General features: G+C 41.4%; 2 protein-coding genes across 6 annotated transcripts in view; both read left to right on the forward strand.

Annotated features, from left to right (window-relative positions):
• Positions 1 to 16,117, forward strand: part of LOC115589121 (type-2 ice-structuring protein-like) — a 53,555-nt gene that overhangs the window by 21,897 nt on the left and 15,541 nt on the right. The window contains exon 1 of one of the 3 annotated variants that reach the window (XM_030429844.1): positions 10,563 to 10,644. The exons of the other annotated variants lie outside the window; for them this stretch is intronic. Within the exon in view, the coding sequence (XP_030285704.1) occupies positions 10,578 to 10,644 (67 nt within the window). The 5' untranslated portion in view covers positions 10,563 to 10,577. Of the gene's footprint in view, positions 1 to 10,562; positions 10,645 to 16,117 lie in introns of those variants that run through there. 3 annotated transcript variants of the gene reach the window in all.
• LOC115589123 (type-2 ice-structuring protein-like) lies at positions 1,144 to 3,479 on the forward strand. 3 transcript variants are annotated; one of them, XM_030429850.1, is made up of 7 exons: positions 1,144 to 1,156; positions 1,278 to 1,352; positions 1,831 to 1,863; positions 2,394 to 2,503; positions 2,591 to 2,725; positions 2,817 to 2,925; positions 3,294 to 3,479. In XM_030429850.1, the coding sequence occupies exons 2-7, from the start codon at positions 1,298 to 1,300 to the stop codon at positions 3,359 to 3,361; spliced, it is 510 nt and encodes a 169-aa protein (XP_030285710.1). In that variant the 5' UTR covers positions 1,144 to 1,156; positions 1,278 to 1,297; the 3' UTR covers positions 3,362 to 3,479. The 3 variants fall into 3 exon arrangements, with proteins under 3 accessions (XP_030285710.1, XP_030285709.1, XP_030285708.1); XM_030429849.1 differs by lacking the exon at positions 1,144 to 1,156 and having other exon boundaries at positions 1,283 to 1,352; positions 1,822 to 1,863; XM_030429848.1 differs by lacking the exons at positions 1,144 to 1,156; positions 1,278 to 1,352; positions 1,831 to 1,863 and having other exon boundaries at positions 1,870 to 2,503.

Genomic DNA, 16,117 nt, shown 5'->3' on the forward strand with positions numbered 1-16,117 from the left:
TTCAAAACATTTTTCAAAATTTCATTTCATTTGCATTATGAATAACGAGTTTAAAATTTGTGTGAAAAGTTAAAAACTAAGAAAAATGTCCATGAATTTCAGAATATCGTAGTATTTGGTATGTCGACCTTTTGAGATCATGGTGACATTTTCCAGCAGGCAGATGCCGACTGCAGCTGCCATCAGCACGATCCACAAGAGGAATGTAGAGCTTGTGTAGGAATACAAATACCTGGGTACTATTTTTTGAAATTGCACTTAAATTTGCCTCCAACACTGACGAGATCCTCAGGAGATGCCAGCAGCGGCAGTATCTCCTGAGGAAGCTCAACACTTTTTGGGGTTGATAAGAACATTCTACGGACATTTTATTTCTCCTTCATTGAGAGTGTCATCACTTTCTCTATCACCGGCTGGTTCCACTCCATAATTCTGCAAACATCAAAGTCTGCTCTCAAGCCATTGGACTGCTGGTCAGAGCACTTTCCATCATGTGCAAGGAGCAAACACTGAGGACAGCACGCAGGACCTCAGGACTCCTCCCACGCTCTGATCCAAGAATCGGAGGGGTTCACCTGAGGACACCAGCTCCTGAGGGGGCTCCTGTACTTTCTTAATTATCTAGTCTATTTTATTATATCTGACTTGTTTCATGTCTGTGTACAACTACTTCACATGCCTTCAGTTGCCCCCCCAAGATAGTGACGAGAACAGAATAAGCAAAGACACTCACGCTAAGGACATCACGTCGGCTATTGCAGCTTCTAGAGAAGGTGTGCTTGATTTGCTTACCCAGCTGGCCAGGAATGATATTAATATTATTAATTAGTATTTCGTGTGCACATTATACCTATTTCGTGGCCACGAATTAGTATTTCATGCGCACGTAATAGCTATATTGTTGCCACAATTAAATTTTTTTGTCATGTCTGGGACTCCGTAGAAGCCTATGTCATTGCTTAAACTTTGGTCACACTTTAAAGTAAACAAGAGCGGGAAATGATGTTATATGATGAAACAAATAATTGGATAAGCCTTTACAGATAACCCGAGGTGAGTCAAGGTTTCTACCTGAAATAAATAAATTACGTAAGCAACTGTATAAAAGAGCTGGTATTTATCCACAGAGGAAGGCGACAGGACAATCCTCCACAAGGTTTGTTTTACCTGCTACATCTATTCTTCTGCTCTGTCCTCTATCCTTCCTCTAACAACCACTCATCTTGTCCTCAAGTCAGAACTATTACAGCACGTCTGTTTCTTTCCATTGAAGATAGTCATCACTTCGAACACGAAGATGCTGACCGTGTCTCTACTTGTCTGTGCCATGATGGCTCTGACCAGAGCTGCTGGTGAGTACAATAACCTCAGATAATATTTATCTGTCTAAGACTCTGAAGGAAAAGTTCACCCAAAAATGACATTTTAGTCATTATCTGCTCACCCTTATGCTGATGGAAAGTCACGTTGAAGTTTGGTAGTCCTCCAAACATTTCTGGAGCTTCACAGAAAAACACAGTTGCAGCATTCTCCTGAAGTAGATGGGCACTTGTTTTACTGAATCACTGAATAAATAAAACATAGCTCCGTACAGCTTGTCCAGAGTTGCGGTGGCGCCAGACTTTCCATCTACATTGGGGGGGGGGGGGGGGGGGGGGGGGGGTGAACTGTAGCTGTAACTGTAGCTTTAACAATCAGTAATTCCTTAAAAATACATCTCATTCTCTTCTAAACTGAAAAGAGAGCGAGAGCACAGTTTGTGTGCTATTATTGTATAACAGCAAATTAAATGAGTCACTTTGTTTCATGTCAAACCTCTTGCTGATCCAGAAGGAGAGACTGATTTAAACTCAGGACCAGAAGGCAAGTTTGTTTTTGTTCTTATTTTACAAAAATGCTTTCTGCAAATTGACTTAATAATTTCAGGATATGCCCTTTAAAGTGTTTAAAAGGTAACTCCATCAATTTCACACATTAAAGTATGTTATCATAGCCTACAGTGGCTGCAGAGGAAGCAGCAGAAAGTGACCAACACAAGCCTGGTGCAGTATATTTCCTGCTATTTAAAGGGAGCTTTACTCTGATGTTAAGATATTCCTACATAGCTTTCAGTCATTTTAAATGTTTCCATGTGTGCAGTAATGTCACTGCAGCAAATATCGTGGCATACTTGAAGCAGCAAATCTAAAAGCTACAGCTATAAACTTGACAGGACAGAGGGAAATCTCTAGCTTCTGAAACAAATGTATTCTGACTGCTCTGATGGAGCTCAGGATTTATCAGGATAATGGGTGCTTTACATGTTTATGTACGGTCAGAAGCTGAGCACCTACCTTTAATACAACCTGATTCGATGCCTCCCATGTTCAGCTCTTTGCTGAATTTGTTTTCAGTCACCAGCAGCATAGCAGAGTTGATGCCATCTTGTCCTCCTGGTTGGACGAGTTACAGTATTCGCTGTTTCCTCTACGTTCCATCTACCATGACCTGGGCCAATGCCGAGGTAATGAGGATGGTTTGAATTGGTGTCTTTGTATGACTTGATATGCAATGAATGATTTGTGTGGCACATCTTTCTGCCCTTGTGTAGAAATATTGTCAGAGTCAGGGTGGAAACCTTGCATCAGTGCACAGCTTTGATGAGCAGCACGTGATTCAGACTATGATACAGAGGCAGACTTCAGGGTATCCTCTCGCATGGCTTGGAGGCTGCGATGCAGCACAGGTATATTACTGATAATACTAAATCTAAAAGTAGATATACAAGAAAAACTTACTGTCAATTGTATTATGTTGATTGAACTCTAATCTTCTAGGAGGGCACCTGGTTCTGGAGCGATGGTACACCCTTTAGTTACAACTACTGGGCTACAGGACAGCCTGATAATAGGGCCAATGCAAACTGTCTCCTGATGAACTTTGGAGGTAAATTTATGTATAGTTTGAAACACTTCTCTCTTAATTCAGCTGTTGTTCTACAAAAAGATATGTCTTTTGTTTTGTCAGAATGTATATAACGTACATTTGCATATAGAGCAAGTGTGTAAGTGAGCTCCGACCACAAGAGGTCACCAGAATGCCAGCCGCGAATTGAAGAGCTTCAAGCTTTCCTTTTGTGATCGGATCTCTCGGGACACATTTGTTGATCGGGTTGCTCTCAATACCTTTCAGTCTATTGTACAACAAAGACAAGTTGTAGTTGAATCGTTACATTTACATATACTTGGCCTCATTAAATAAATTTTGATTCATTATCAAGTTATGCCTAAATAACTCCCTCTTTCTTTTTACAGATGAGAAGAAATTTGACGATCAGCCTTGCAACTACATAAAGCCGTTTGTCTGCGCCAAAAAGCTGTGACATGTCTTTGGACAGCAGAGACACATACCTATCATGAACACAGAAGATGGGTGCATTATTTAGGATGATTGTTTTTTCTTATCTTTAACACAATTAAAGTTCTCAAGCATTGAAAAAACCCTGTGTGTGAGTCTGACAAACCCTACATTAGACATGAACACACATAAACCATTCGGTACAACCAGTGGCGTGCGCAGACTTTTTGAAGGGCAGGTGCGAAAAGAAGGGCACTTTAGCGCGCGTTTTGGCTCCCAAGAGGACGCTTTAGTGCGCGTTTTGGCTCCTAAGAGGGCGCTTTAGTGTGCGTTTTGGCTCCCAAGAGGGCGCTTTAGCGTGCGTTTTGGCTCCCAAGAGGGCACTTTAGCGCATGTTTTGGCTCCCAAGAGGGCAGTTTATCATGTTTTAACCAGCCAAGGGGGCAGTTTAGTGTGTTTTGCCAACCAAGAGGGCACTTCAGCATGCTTTTTGGGCTCTCAGGAGGGCACTTTAGCACGCGTTTTGGCTCTCAGGAGGGCACTTTAGCGCGCGTTTTGGCTCTCAGGAGGGCACTTTAGCGCGCGTTTTTCAACAATTGGGCCACGAGGGGGGGCGACTGCCCCCCCCCCTGTGCACATCACTGGGTACAACACCGTGAGACGAAGGAGAATCTCGAACCAGAAGGAGAGACTGGTTTAAACATTGCTCGTAGTATCACCAGGGTCTCTACTCATATACATTGTTAGTGTACACAAAGTTAAAAGAAAAAGAAAGTTTTTGAACAAGTCAAGTTAGCAGTTGCTTTTTCCAAGAAGTGTTGATCTGTGAATGTGACGTAACATGGAGGACAGTTAAGGTTGAACACTACTGTCTTCTGGCAAGAACTATACACGCGAGATCTCTCGTTTCCCGCTTTTGAATGAATAAATGAATGAATGAATGATGTTTATTATTGTGTCATGCATACATGTATGCCCAGCCCACATGGGCTCATAGGACACCAAAAAAAAAAAAAAAGAACCAAACCAGATCAAGAGCACAACTGGATCAGCACAATAACACCAGCACATCAAAAATTAAAAACTGTGCAACTAAAGATCTTTGACTTCTCTGTAAACGTGATGTAACATATAATTCAGGTCCAAAATTAGATTTAATCTGCATATATGTCCTTAATTTTGGTTTTAATAGGACATTTTCAAACCATTTCTCTTCAAATTTCAAAAGAAGCTTATCTTTAATGATGTTAACACTACAGCACAATTTATTCCTATGAAAATACACCATATCCATCTCCTCAAAAATAGAGTAAATTTCTTTTGACCATGTAAATACTTTTTTATTCATTCTATCCTCTGCCTTTTTGTTTAGTCGATTCCACAATCAAATCATTTCACATTTTCGCTGTACACATCCTGGAATCCAGCCCATATCTCCTTCTATTGCTGGAATTGGCGCAAATTTATGTACACCCAAAAAATATCTTATAGCTCTATTCTGTATAGTATCTATAACTTTGGACTCTTTAAATCCCCATACTCCTGCAGCATAATTCAGTATGGGAGAGACGCATGCATTATACAGTTGAGTATATGTAAAGTAACCCAAATCATTACAAACTCTCATTTTATTAATAACTGATCCCAAAGCTCTCCCAGCTGAATCAGCAAGGCACCTAAAACCAGTTTCAAATGTCATAAAACCATACAGAAGGAAACCTAAATATTTATATGAGCTAACATATTCCAAGGGAACTGAATCAAAATAGAATGTTTGTTTACTTCTTTCCATGCCTTTGTTTCTGAAATGCATTATCTGTGTTTTGCTCTTATTTATCACTAATCTCCATTTATGACACCAGGAGCTAACCAAATTTAGCATATTTTGTAAATCAGACTCAGATTCTGCCAGTAAAATAATATCATCCGCATATAATAAAATACCTAAATAAATGTCATCCAAACATACACCCAGATTATTTTTCTTAATCTGTAGAGCTAAATCATTCACAAACAATGCAAAAAGTGTTGGAGAAAGAATATCACCTTGTTTCATCAGTATACATATCATTGATCTCAACACAAGCAACTGGGCTTCCATACAGACTCTGAATAGCTTTGTAGAATCTACCATCCACCCCTACTTCCATCAGTTTAAAGGCAAGTAAATCTCTATTAATCCAATCAAATGCCTTTTGGAAATCAACAAAACATGAGAAAGTGGGTTTACCTGTGGCGATTCTAGCTCTGATGATAGTTGACACTGAATGAATATAGTCAATACAGGCACGACACTTTCTAAACCCATTCTGCTCATCAACAAGACACTGTTTCATTTCCAAATATCGAGTAAGCCTGTAATTCAGTATATTAGAATATACCTTATAAACTGTACTTAGGAGACTGATGCCTCTGTAATTAAGAGGTATTCTGGGATCATTCTTTACTGACATTGGAATAGGTTTTATGATATATTTATACCATGGTGATGGAATTATACCATACTCAAAACATGTCTGAAACAGGCAAAAGAGGACTTCAAGGAGAAATGGAGATTTCAGGGCTTCATTTGGGATGCCTTCTATGCCAGGTGTTTTCTTCAGTTTTACTTTGTCCAAAGCTTTTTTATCTTCTTCCATAGTAATATTCCGATTCAAAAATGTATTTACACTATAGCCTGGCATATCCATAGCCAACTCCATCATACAATTTGAATCACAAACATTACTTAAGAACAGGTCATCAAAACCAGGCGGAATAAGATGTCCAGAAAATGTATTTGCAAAATCTGTTTTCCATTTCTCAAGCACAAGCTCTTTTTTTATTTTCAGTGTCACCATTATCTCATAAGATCTCCATTGGGATTTTCTTTAATTTCTTAGGACCTAATTTATTAATTTCTTTCCAAAATTGTTGTGGATTGTTACTTTGCAATCGGTCTAGCTGTAATGCTTGTCCTCTTATAAACTGTCTTTTATAAAATCTAACTCTCTTATCAAAGTTAGACTGAGTCTGTTTGTAGTGATCTTTAAGTTGCTTTCTAATAGCTGGATCTTTACATTTAAAAAATTCCCTCTCAGTCTGTCTCTTGTCATTCAGAAGTTTTTTGAGTTCTGCATTCCAATATGGTTTATTCCTACCCACTTTGAAATGTATTCCTCCCTGGCCAGATAAAGATTTTCTTGATAAATTATTATTAATTTCCCTATCCATTATATCACAAAATAATCCATACCAGTTATCAATATTACTTTGCGTTATCACCCGACCTTCTAGGTTACCCATAAGTTCCAGCAGAGCCATACGACACATATTGGATTAAAGAAAGTTGTCTGGAAATATTCTAGGTCGTCTTTTAAATAAATTAATCCCAGAATCATTTTCAGAAGAACAAAACTCAATAGCAGCATTAATTTTAAACTTAAACATTAACAGTGAATGGTCCGGTAGCCTACTTTTTTCTCCGATAAGGTCAATACAAACAGGGTTGTTGCTCAAAATCTCAGATGGAGTTTTCACTTTTAAATCAATACAAGTCTCCAAACAATCGTGAGGGGTTATTATATAGTCCACCACTGCTCTACCTCTTGATGATATAGATGTAAAATTGTCAGTATCAGGATTTATTCTACCATTTAGGACACAGCATTTACAATCCCTGAGAAATTCAAGGAGTGATTCCCTGTGACTGTTCATGCTTAGGTCTATGGCCACTCGAGGTGGGACATTATCAATATCCCCAATACAGTCATCTTTATTTGAAATACGACTGTTAAAGTCTCCACATAAATAAATGACATCAGCTTCCAAGGAGTAAACCTGGGCCAGCAGATGAGTAAAAAAAGTCACTGAGTCCCGTCCTCTTGTAGATCCCTCTGGTGGCAGATAGCAGGAAAAGATAACTAGACAATACTGCAGCTCCCGATGCTCCAAACGTACTCCAATTATATCGTCCATAGACTTGTCCACTACTTGTATTCTAAAATAATCCAGCAAATAGTTCTTAACTAAAATGCCAACTCCTCCTGATGCTTTTTTAGCTCTTTTATGCAACATGCTGTTGTGACCAAACCAGGAGTAACCTTCAAAGTCAATCTTGTCATCCTGTCGTAAATTTTTTTTTTTTTTGTATTGTTTCTTAATTAATTTATTAACTATGTGTTACTAAAATCTCTGGGAGAAGAATCTCTCTCTCCTAGGTTGCAAGGTGCATATCAGGTGCTACTGGTCACACGGAGGGCAAAGAAGAATGATCCATGCATCCACATGCCAGCTGGCTCCTTCATCGGAGGGGGCGAGGCCCAAAGAGAGGGCTGAAAAGCCTCCTCCTTCTTCTCCTGCTGATCAGACTCTGCCAAGAGGCGGAGCAAGGCGACCCTGGGCTCCAGGTCAGGAGACAGAGAGTGAGGAAACAGAGTCTCACAGCGAGTACGAGGGCTTTTGTAGTCAATCCATTGAGCAGGGTGCCAATCCAGCACCACATGTGAAAACAAATGGCACCGAGATAACGATCCCGGAATACAGAGAGGATGTAAGATGCACATTTGCTTAAGAATCAAATCTGTGCAGTGTTTTATATGTGTGTTGGAAATAATCACATGACATGATCAAAAATTTCATATTTGCCAAGACTGATGTGTGTTCTCTTTGTTTACCAAGATTTGAAGGAGTAGTTTTATGTGTCACCCTCAACAACGTTTGTCTAAGAGCAGAACCAGAAACACGATGCAGGTAAGGGTTTTCCCTCATTGTTATCTGAGGTTTACTTGATGTTCTGTCCAGATAGATTAGTTACTGCAAGAAGTCTTTTTGTTCCATTTCTCTTCAAATTGGAAGTGGGATTTTTGGCTTCTTGTCAGGAGGCCTGTATGTCTCAGGACCTTTGCCCGTTATTCCTTCAATACTCTTAGTGTTACAAGTCTGAATCTTCATAGGCGTAATTGTATTTACTCCAATGAAGATCCAGTTGGGCTCGGAGGAACAACTCCCGCTGGGACACACTATTCGATTACATGGGTGATACTTTTCCAAAAGAGTGTCTATATGTTTTTTGACACATACCATAATTTCTGTATGCTGAGCTGCGTGAACATTTTAAAATGTAACTGATTCTGTATTTAATGTGAATGTAAGTGCATGCAGTTATTACTGATGAGCCTTTTCCTTTTTTAGAAGAAATTCAAGCTCAGAATCTCAATATAAAAACAAGTAAGACAGTTTCAGGCAAGCTGACTCGCACCTTAGCTCGAACTGTTGCACTCTAAAGACTTAGCTCGGACTTGCCTTGAAATAACTGAGACTTCTCTCCACTTATGGAGAAATGTGGACAAACTCTTATCCGCATATGACAAAAAATCCAATCACCTGATGTCAAAATGTGAAATTAACATCTTTAAATTTCATTCACATCTGACCAACTCAGCAAATGTCCAGTTCACATGACATTGTTTTCTTTTCACATGTTCAAATTTAAATTTACATGTTAAATTAGACCAGGGAGGATACAAAAATATCGAGTTCATGTTTGAGATTAGTTTGTTTTCATGTTAGAAAACATAACATAGTTTTCTAGTAGAAATTGGAAATCGGAATTTTTATATTTACAGTATGAATGAGGTAATAATACAAACTCTGAAATTGTTTATTTTGTTCCACGAGTGAATAAACAAGCTGTTCCAAGAGGAAAATAAGATCCCAGAACACAGTTTGAAGATAGAAAGGTGACAGGGTTTGCCACATTTAAACAAAATGTTTATTCATTTTATTCAGTCAATGAAGATCTTTTCTCTTCTGATTAAAATGTATTCCCTTAAACTACATGGTACACCTTTAAGGTCCCATTGAAATTAAAGTTCACTTTGTTTATTTCCTTTGCTTTGAATACAAAACTATTCCTTTAAATTTGAATGATGAGTTTAACAATTTGAGTGAAAAGTAAAAAAATGAGAAAAATGTCCATGAATTTTAGAATATTTTAGTATTTGGTATGTCGACCTTTTGCTCTGCAGGTTTTCTGGTCTTGTGTTGCACTCCTATAAAACTGTCAAAATAACTGATTATGGACAATGAAAAAAAACAAACAAATGATCCAAGCTTCAGAGTAAAACCAGAGATATCATTCTCTTTTATTCCACATGTTCTTCTTTGAAAACCTTGCAGATCTAATATGAGCAAAGATTCAGCCAGTGTGTTGAAGGAGATTTTTGTTGGCTGCTCACCTGAAGCCTGTGTCATTGCTTAAACTTTGGTCAGCAATTTTGGTCACAGTGGGGAGTGATACCATTTATTGGAACATGTAATCTGATACGCCTTTACAGATGAATTGGGGTAAGTCAAGGTTTCAATGAAAAAAAGGAAAAAAAAAAGTTAGATAAGCAGGCTAACTGTAGGGGCTGGTATTTTTCCCACAGAGAAGGGCTATAAAAGACAATCCTCCACAAGGTTTGCTTTACCTCCTACTTTTTTCCTCTGCTCTGTCCTCTCTCCTTCCTCTCACAACCACTTGGGGGGGGGGTGTCTTAAAAAAAATAGACACCTTATCTCATAATTGTGAGAAAAGATCTCGTAATTATGAGATGAGGAAAGGTGCCACATTGACTGCACCCACCACCACGGAGTCACCCGTGCTTGACAATCATTGACACAAATGTCACACTTTAATTCTACATTATTAATTGTATTAATACAATTAATACAGTGACAGATTATAAACTACTCTCCCCCTGGGCACAGATGCATAAGGACCACCCCAACCTTATTTGTACAAAAGTGAGTGCAAATGGGGGAAGGGGGTTCTGGGGAATTTGGTAGATGTGATTTCCTGTATTCTGGTGCCTTTTTGAAATGGCCAGCTGGAGATTTGTTCAGATTCATAGCCTTTCGCTTTTTGACTTCTTGAGGTGCGGCTGATTTGACCAAGCAAACGCAAGCCACGGCTGGCTTGACCGCAGTCAATGTGGCACCTTTCCTCATCTCATAATTACGAGATCTTTTATCATAATTACAAGATCCTGATCTTATAATTGCGAGGTCTTTTCTCGTCTTTTCTTTTCTCGTAATGTGTCTAATTTTTTTTTATCCAGTGAATGCAGTGCGCTTCTGTACCCTTTTGAATTGAGCAAAGTGGAATATTTTATGACTGGTGGTAAAACCGTCTCATTCTCTTCTTCACTGAATCGACTATGACCATAGTTTGTGTGCTATTATTCTGTATGTAGAGTTATAACAACAAATAACATGAAATGAGTCATTTTGTCAAACCTCCAGCTGTTTCAGAGGGAGAGACTGGTTTAAACTCAGGACCAGAAGGTGAGTTGGTATTTGTTCATATTTTTATAAAAATGCATTCTGCAAATTGACTTAATCATTTCATGATATGCTCTTTAAACTGTCTAAAAAATAACTCCACCAATTTCAAACCTGAAAGTTTGTTATCATCTTGATGAATATGTAGAACAAGTATAACAAAGTCTATAGTAGCTGCAGAGGAAGCAGCAGAAAGTGACCAACACAAGCCTGGTTCTAGGTCAAAGGTGCAGTATAATTCCTGCAATTTAAAGGGTGCTTTACTCTGATTTTAAGATATTCCTACATAGCTTTCAGTCTTTTAAAACGTTTCCATGTGTGCAGTAATGTCACTGCAGCAATTATCATGGCACACTTGAAGCAGCAAATCTAAAAGCTACAGCTATAACCTTGACAGGACAGAGGGAAATCTCTAGCTTCTGAAATGTGTTCTGACTGCTCTGATGGAGCTCAGGATTTATCAGGATAATGAGTGCTTTACATTTTTACTGTGCGAGGGTCCAGAAGCTGAGAACCAACTACCAACTACAACCTGATTCGATGCCTCCCATGTTCAGTTCTTTTCTGAATTTGTTTTCAGGCAACAGTGACATAGCAGAGCTGGGGACATCTTGTCCTGGTGGTTGGACTCGTTACAATGATCACTGTTTCCTCTACATTCCATCTCACATGACCTGGGCCAATGCTGAGATAATGAGGATGGTTTGGATTTTTGCATATTCTTCAATTTGGTGTCTTTGTATGACTTGATATGTAATGAATGATTTGTGTGGCACCTCTTTCTGTCCTTGTGTAGAAACACTGTCAGATTTATGGTGGAAACCTTGCATCAGTGCACAGCTTTGATGAGCATCACGCAATTCAGACTATGATACAGAGGCAGACTTCAGGGTATCCTCTCGCATGGCTTGGAGGCTGCGATGCGGCGCAGGTATATTACTGATAATACTAAATCTAAAAGTAGATATAAAACAAAAACATACCGTCTATTGTATTATGTTAATTGAACTCTAATCTTCTAGGAGGGCACCTGGTTCTGGAGCGATGGTACACCCTTTAGGTACAACTACTGGTCTCCAAGACAGCCTGATAATATGGCCTATGCAAACTGTCTCCTGATGAACTATGGAGGTAAATGTATATATAGTTGGAAACCCTTCTTTCTTAATTCCGAAGTTGTTCTACATAAAAATATTTATTTTGTTGTGTCAGAATGTATAAGGTATATTTGCATATAGAGCAAGTGTGTAATTGAGTTACAATCACAAGAGGTCACCCGAATGCCAGCCATGGATTGAAGAGTTTGAAGCTTCCCTTTTGTGATTGGATCAATCAGGACTAGTGTTGATCGGGTTGCTCTCAATACCTTTCAGTCTATTGTACAACAAAGACAAAGTTGTAGTTGAATCGTTACATTTACATATACTTGGGTTCATTAAATACGTTTTGATTTATGATCAAGTTATCCCTAAATAACTCCCTCTTTCTTTTTACAGATCAGAAGAAATTTGACGATCAGCCTTGCCATTACGGAATGCCGTTTGTCTGTGGCAAAAAGCTGTGACATCTCTTTGGACAACAGAGACACATACCTATTATGAACACAGAAGATGGGTGTATGATAGGATGATTGTTTTTTTCTTGTCTTTACACAATTAAAGTTCTCAAGCATTGAAAAAACCCTGTGTGTGAGTCTGACAAACCCTACATTAGACATGAACACACATAAACCATTAACAACAACACCGTGAGATGGAGGAGGATCTCCATCCTTCAGTGATTGTCGGAGTTGTATGTTACTTTCTTTCTTTCGAGCATCTTCCAGCAACTCTGGAGTCATGTGAGAGGAAATTCGATTACATCAGCGTCTCCACAGAGGAACATTTATAATATCGATAATTGATATGATGGAAAAAACGCTGTTGTAATGTTGGCAGTGCCACTGAGAAACAACTTTAACCATCTGCTAATGTTGATCTAACAAAATATCACACTTGACAGAGTTATTGTTTATAAAAAGGGATAAAAACAACGAGGCTTCAAATGTGAGACTTGATGTAACATTTAAAAGTATAAATATAAATATAAAAGATTTCCGTATTAGCATAGCACGTCTGCAGGTTAGAATGAAAAAAAACATCTCATTACTGCAGATTTTGCCTGAAATGGCGTCTAGTCGCTGACAGATTAGCTGGAGCAAGCTAGCTCAGCGTTTGAGGGATATATTATAAAATATAAACAGTACAAACCAAGACATGATAGAAATACAAAATGAAATGCTAATGCTAATAAAGACTACAATTGACTGTGAAAGACAATTGTTATTCCTTGATCAAGTTTGTATAAAATACTTTATAAGTCCTCAGTGTTTCTGACTCTTTTTCATCTTTCTTGAATCGAGCCGAAATTCCACAACAAATTGGTGTCAACGAACAGTATCTACTCACAACAAATACTGGTAAGTGCAAAATTCTTTATTTTTGCCCTCGCTATGTCTGACTTCGACAAGATCTAAAATAAACTTGTTATGACTTGGCAAGGATGAGGACTCAGACGCAGATTGAGAACGATTAATGCAAGCTTTATTTCTTAATTTCTTTGTGCTCTCTTCAGACGGAGTGATAACACAACAGGTATAAATTCTAGACTCGTCTAAACAGACGAGTAACAGGTATCTAACAAAAGATGCACAGGGCACAAAACAATAAACAGAAGATCGCTCCCGAGGGAGGAAGGGGCAAAAGGCCAAATCTACACTGATCTCAATAACAATAATTATGAAACTTTACAAAGGAAAATCACTCACGAGGAGGAGAGGGCAAAAGGCTTTGAACGGAAACTATGCTGCACAGAGCTAGAAAAACTGCAAATGAAAACGCCCCAAGAGGAGAAAAAGCAAAAGCACTATGAAATTAAACTAGCGTCTCAAAAGGAACGAGCTGACCAAAACTTTTAGAAAACAAAATCACTCTTCTACAGAGGGTACAAAGAAAACAGAAAACCAAGCAGGGCAATACTCAACAATGGCTTGACAATGGCTGTGGAAGACGGCTGGAGGTACGCGGCGAGACGATATACTCTGGCAACAAGACAGGGGAAGACAAGGACTATATACACATGAGGGAGGGTGACACAGGTGGACACAATCAGGGAATCAAGGGAGACATCAGACCGGTGACACAGGAGGAAGGGCAAGTGACCTGAAACGAGAGGAGGATTAGATTTTCAACATAAAACAGGAAGTTTGCCAGACAAAACCCCAAAACAGGACATCCCTCACCGCGGTGTGACAGTACCCCCCCCCTCTAGGGCCGACTCCCGACGGCCCAGGCTGTTCAGGGTGGTCTCTGTAGAAATCCTCGATGAGGGTGGGGTCGACGATATAGCGCGACGGAACCCACTGTCTCTCTTCGGGTCCGTATCCTTCCCAATCCACCAGGAATTGTCTGCCCCGGCCCCGGTTGCGTACTGCCAGCAGGCGCTTCACCTTGTAGACTGGACCGCCTTCGATCACCTCGGGTGGTGGTGGGGACGTGGTGGCCGGGACCATGGTGCTTTCCTTGGCGGGTTTGACCTGACTCACGTGGAAGGTGGGGTGAACGCGGAGGGACCGGGGCAGACGAAGTCAAACCGCTGCAGGTCCGACGAGCCTGGTGATTGGGAACGGACCTACAAACCGTGGTGCCAGTTTCTTAGAGGGCACCTTGAGACGTAGGTCCTTAGCTGAGAGCCAGACTCTCTGGCCGGGCTGGTAGGCGGGCGCGGGTCGTCTCTTGCGGTCTGCCGTTCTCTTCATACGGTCTCCCTGTCTACTCAATACCTGACGGGCGGCTGCCCAAATACGGCGACAACGTTGGACCATGGCATGGGCGGAGGGAACCGACACTTCCAACTCATTCTCCGGAAAGAGTGGGGGCTGGTACCCTAAGGCACAATGAAAGGGAGAGAGGCCGGTGGCCGATGTAGGCAGTGAGTTGTGCGCATACTCTACCCAGACCAGGTGCTTGCTCCATGTGGAGGGGTTCTGGCAGACCACGCACCGGAGGCCGGTTTCCAGCTGCTGGTTAAGGCGTTCGGTCTGGCCGTTGGCTTCCGGGTGATACCCCGATGTCAGGCTGGCCTTGGCCCCTATGAGTCGGCAGAACTCCCTCCAGAACCGTGATACGAACTGGGGCCCCCGGTCTGAAACAATGTCCCTGGGGAACCCATGAACTCGGAACACATTAGTCATCATGCTTTCCGCCGTCTCCTTGGCGGATGGTAGTTTTGGCATGGCGATGAACCTGACCATCTTAGAGAATCTGTCAACAACAGTTAAGACGGTGGTGTTACTTTGTGAGACCGGGAGCCCCGTGACGAAGTCCACAGAGATGTCTGACCACGGTCTGGAGGGGATGGGGAGCGGCTGGAGAAGACCCATGCGGGACCTGGAAGACGTCTTATTCCGGGCACAGACCGAACACGCCTCTACGTACTCCCGGACCTCCGTCTCCATGGATGGCCACCAGAACCGCCGGGAGATCACGAACATCGTTCTTTTAACTCCCGGATGACATGAAAGCAGCGAGGTGTGAGCCCAATGAATCACCTGGGGACGCAGCTCAATGGGGACGAACAACCGATTATCGGGGCACCCCCTAGGTGGCGGGGCCACACCGTTAGCTTGCTTTACCTCTGTTTCTATGGGCCAAGTTACCGCTCCTACCACACAGTTCAGTGGAAGGATGGTCTCAGGTTGCTTGGCCTCAGGCTCAGGGTCAAATAGTCGTGACAGAGCGTCTGGCTTGACGTTGCGGGACCCCGGCCTGTAGGAGAGAGAAAAGGAGAAGCGGTTAAAGAAAAGCGCCCACCTGGCCTGGCGAGAGTTGAGCCTCTTAGCCTTCTTAATGTACTCTAAATTTTTATGGTCAGTCCAAACAATGAATGGGTGTTCGGCCCCCTCGAGCCAATGCCTCCATTCCTCCAAGGCGAGCTTCACCGCCAACAACTCCCGATTGCCGACATCATAGTTTCTTTCGGCTTTGGACAGCCGCCGCGACAGAAAGGCACAGGGATGCATCTTTCCATCCTGTTGAGAGCGTTGGGACAGGACTGCTCCTACTCCTTCATTAGAGGCGTCTACCTCCACCACGAACTGCCGCTGTGGGTCCGGAATGGTGAGGATAGGAGCTGAGGTGAAGCGGTGCTTGAGCGTCTGGAAGGCCTTCTCTGCCTCTGGGGACCAGTGGAACCGCACCTGGGTGGAGGTAAGAGCGTGGAGGGGAGCAGCTGTTGCGCTGAAGCCTCTGACAAACCGCCTGTAAAAGTTAGCAAACCCCAAGAATTGCTGAACCTTCTTGCGGCTGTCAGGAGTAGGCCAATCTGCCACAGCGCTAACTTTAGCCGGGTCCATCTGCACTCTTCCAGGGGCTACAATGAAGCCCAGGAAGGAGACGGTGTCGGCATGAAACACACTTTTTTCGGCCTTCACATACAG

The sequence above is a fragment of the Sparus aurata genome, chromosome 10 (assembly GCF_900880675.1).
Source record: "Sparus aurata chromosome 10, fSpaAur1.1, whole genome shotgun sequence".
NCBI classification, from domain to species: Eukaryota; Metazoa; Chordata; class Actinopteri; order Spariformes; family Sparidae; genus Sparus; species Sparus aurata.

Coding starts and splice junctions, on each gene's coding strand:
- LOC115589123 (XM_030429848.1), top strand. CDS start 2,288: ATGGGTGCTTTACATGTTTATGTACGGTCAGAAGCTGAGCACCTACCT. Junction 2,504..2,590: donor TGACCTGGGCCAATGCCGAG/GTAATGAGGATG, acceptor GCCCTTGTGTAG/AAATATTGTCAGAGTCAGGG. Junction 2,926..3,293: donor TCTCCTGATGAACTTTGGAG/GTAAATTTATGT, acceptor TTCTTTTTACAG/ATGAGAAGAAATTTGACGAT.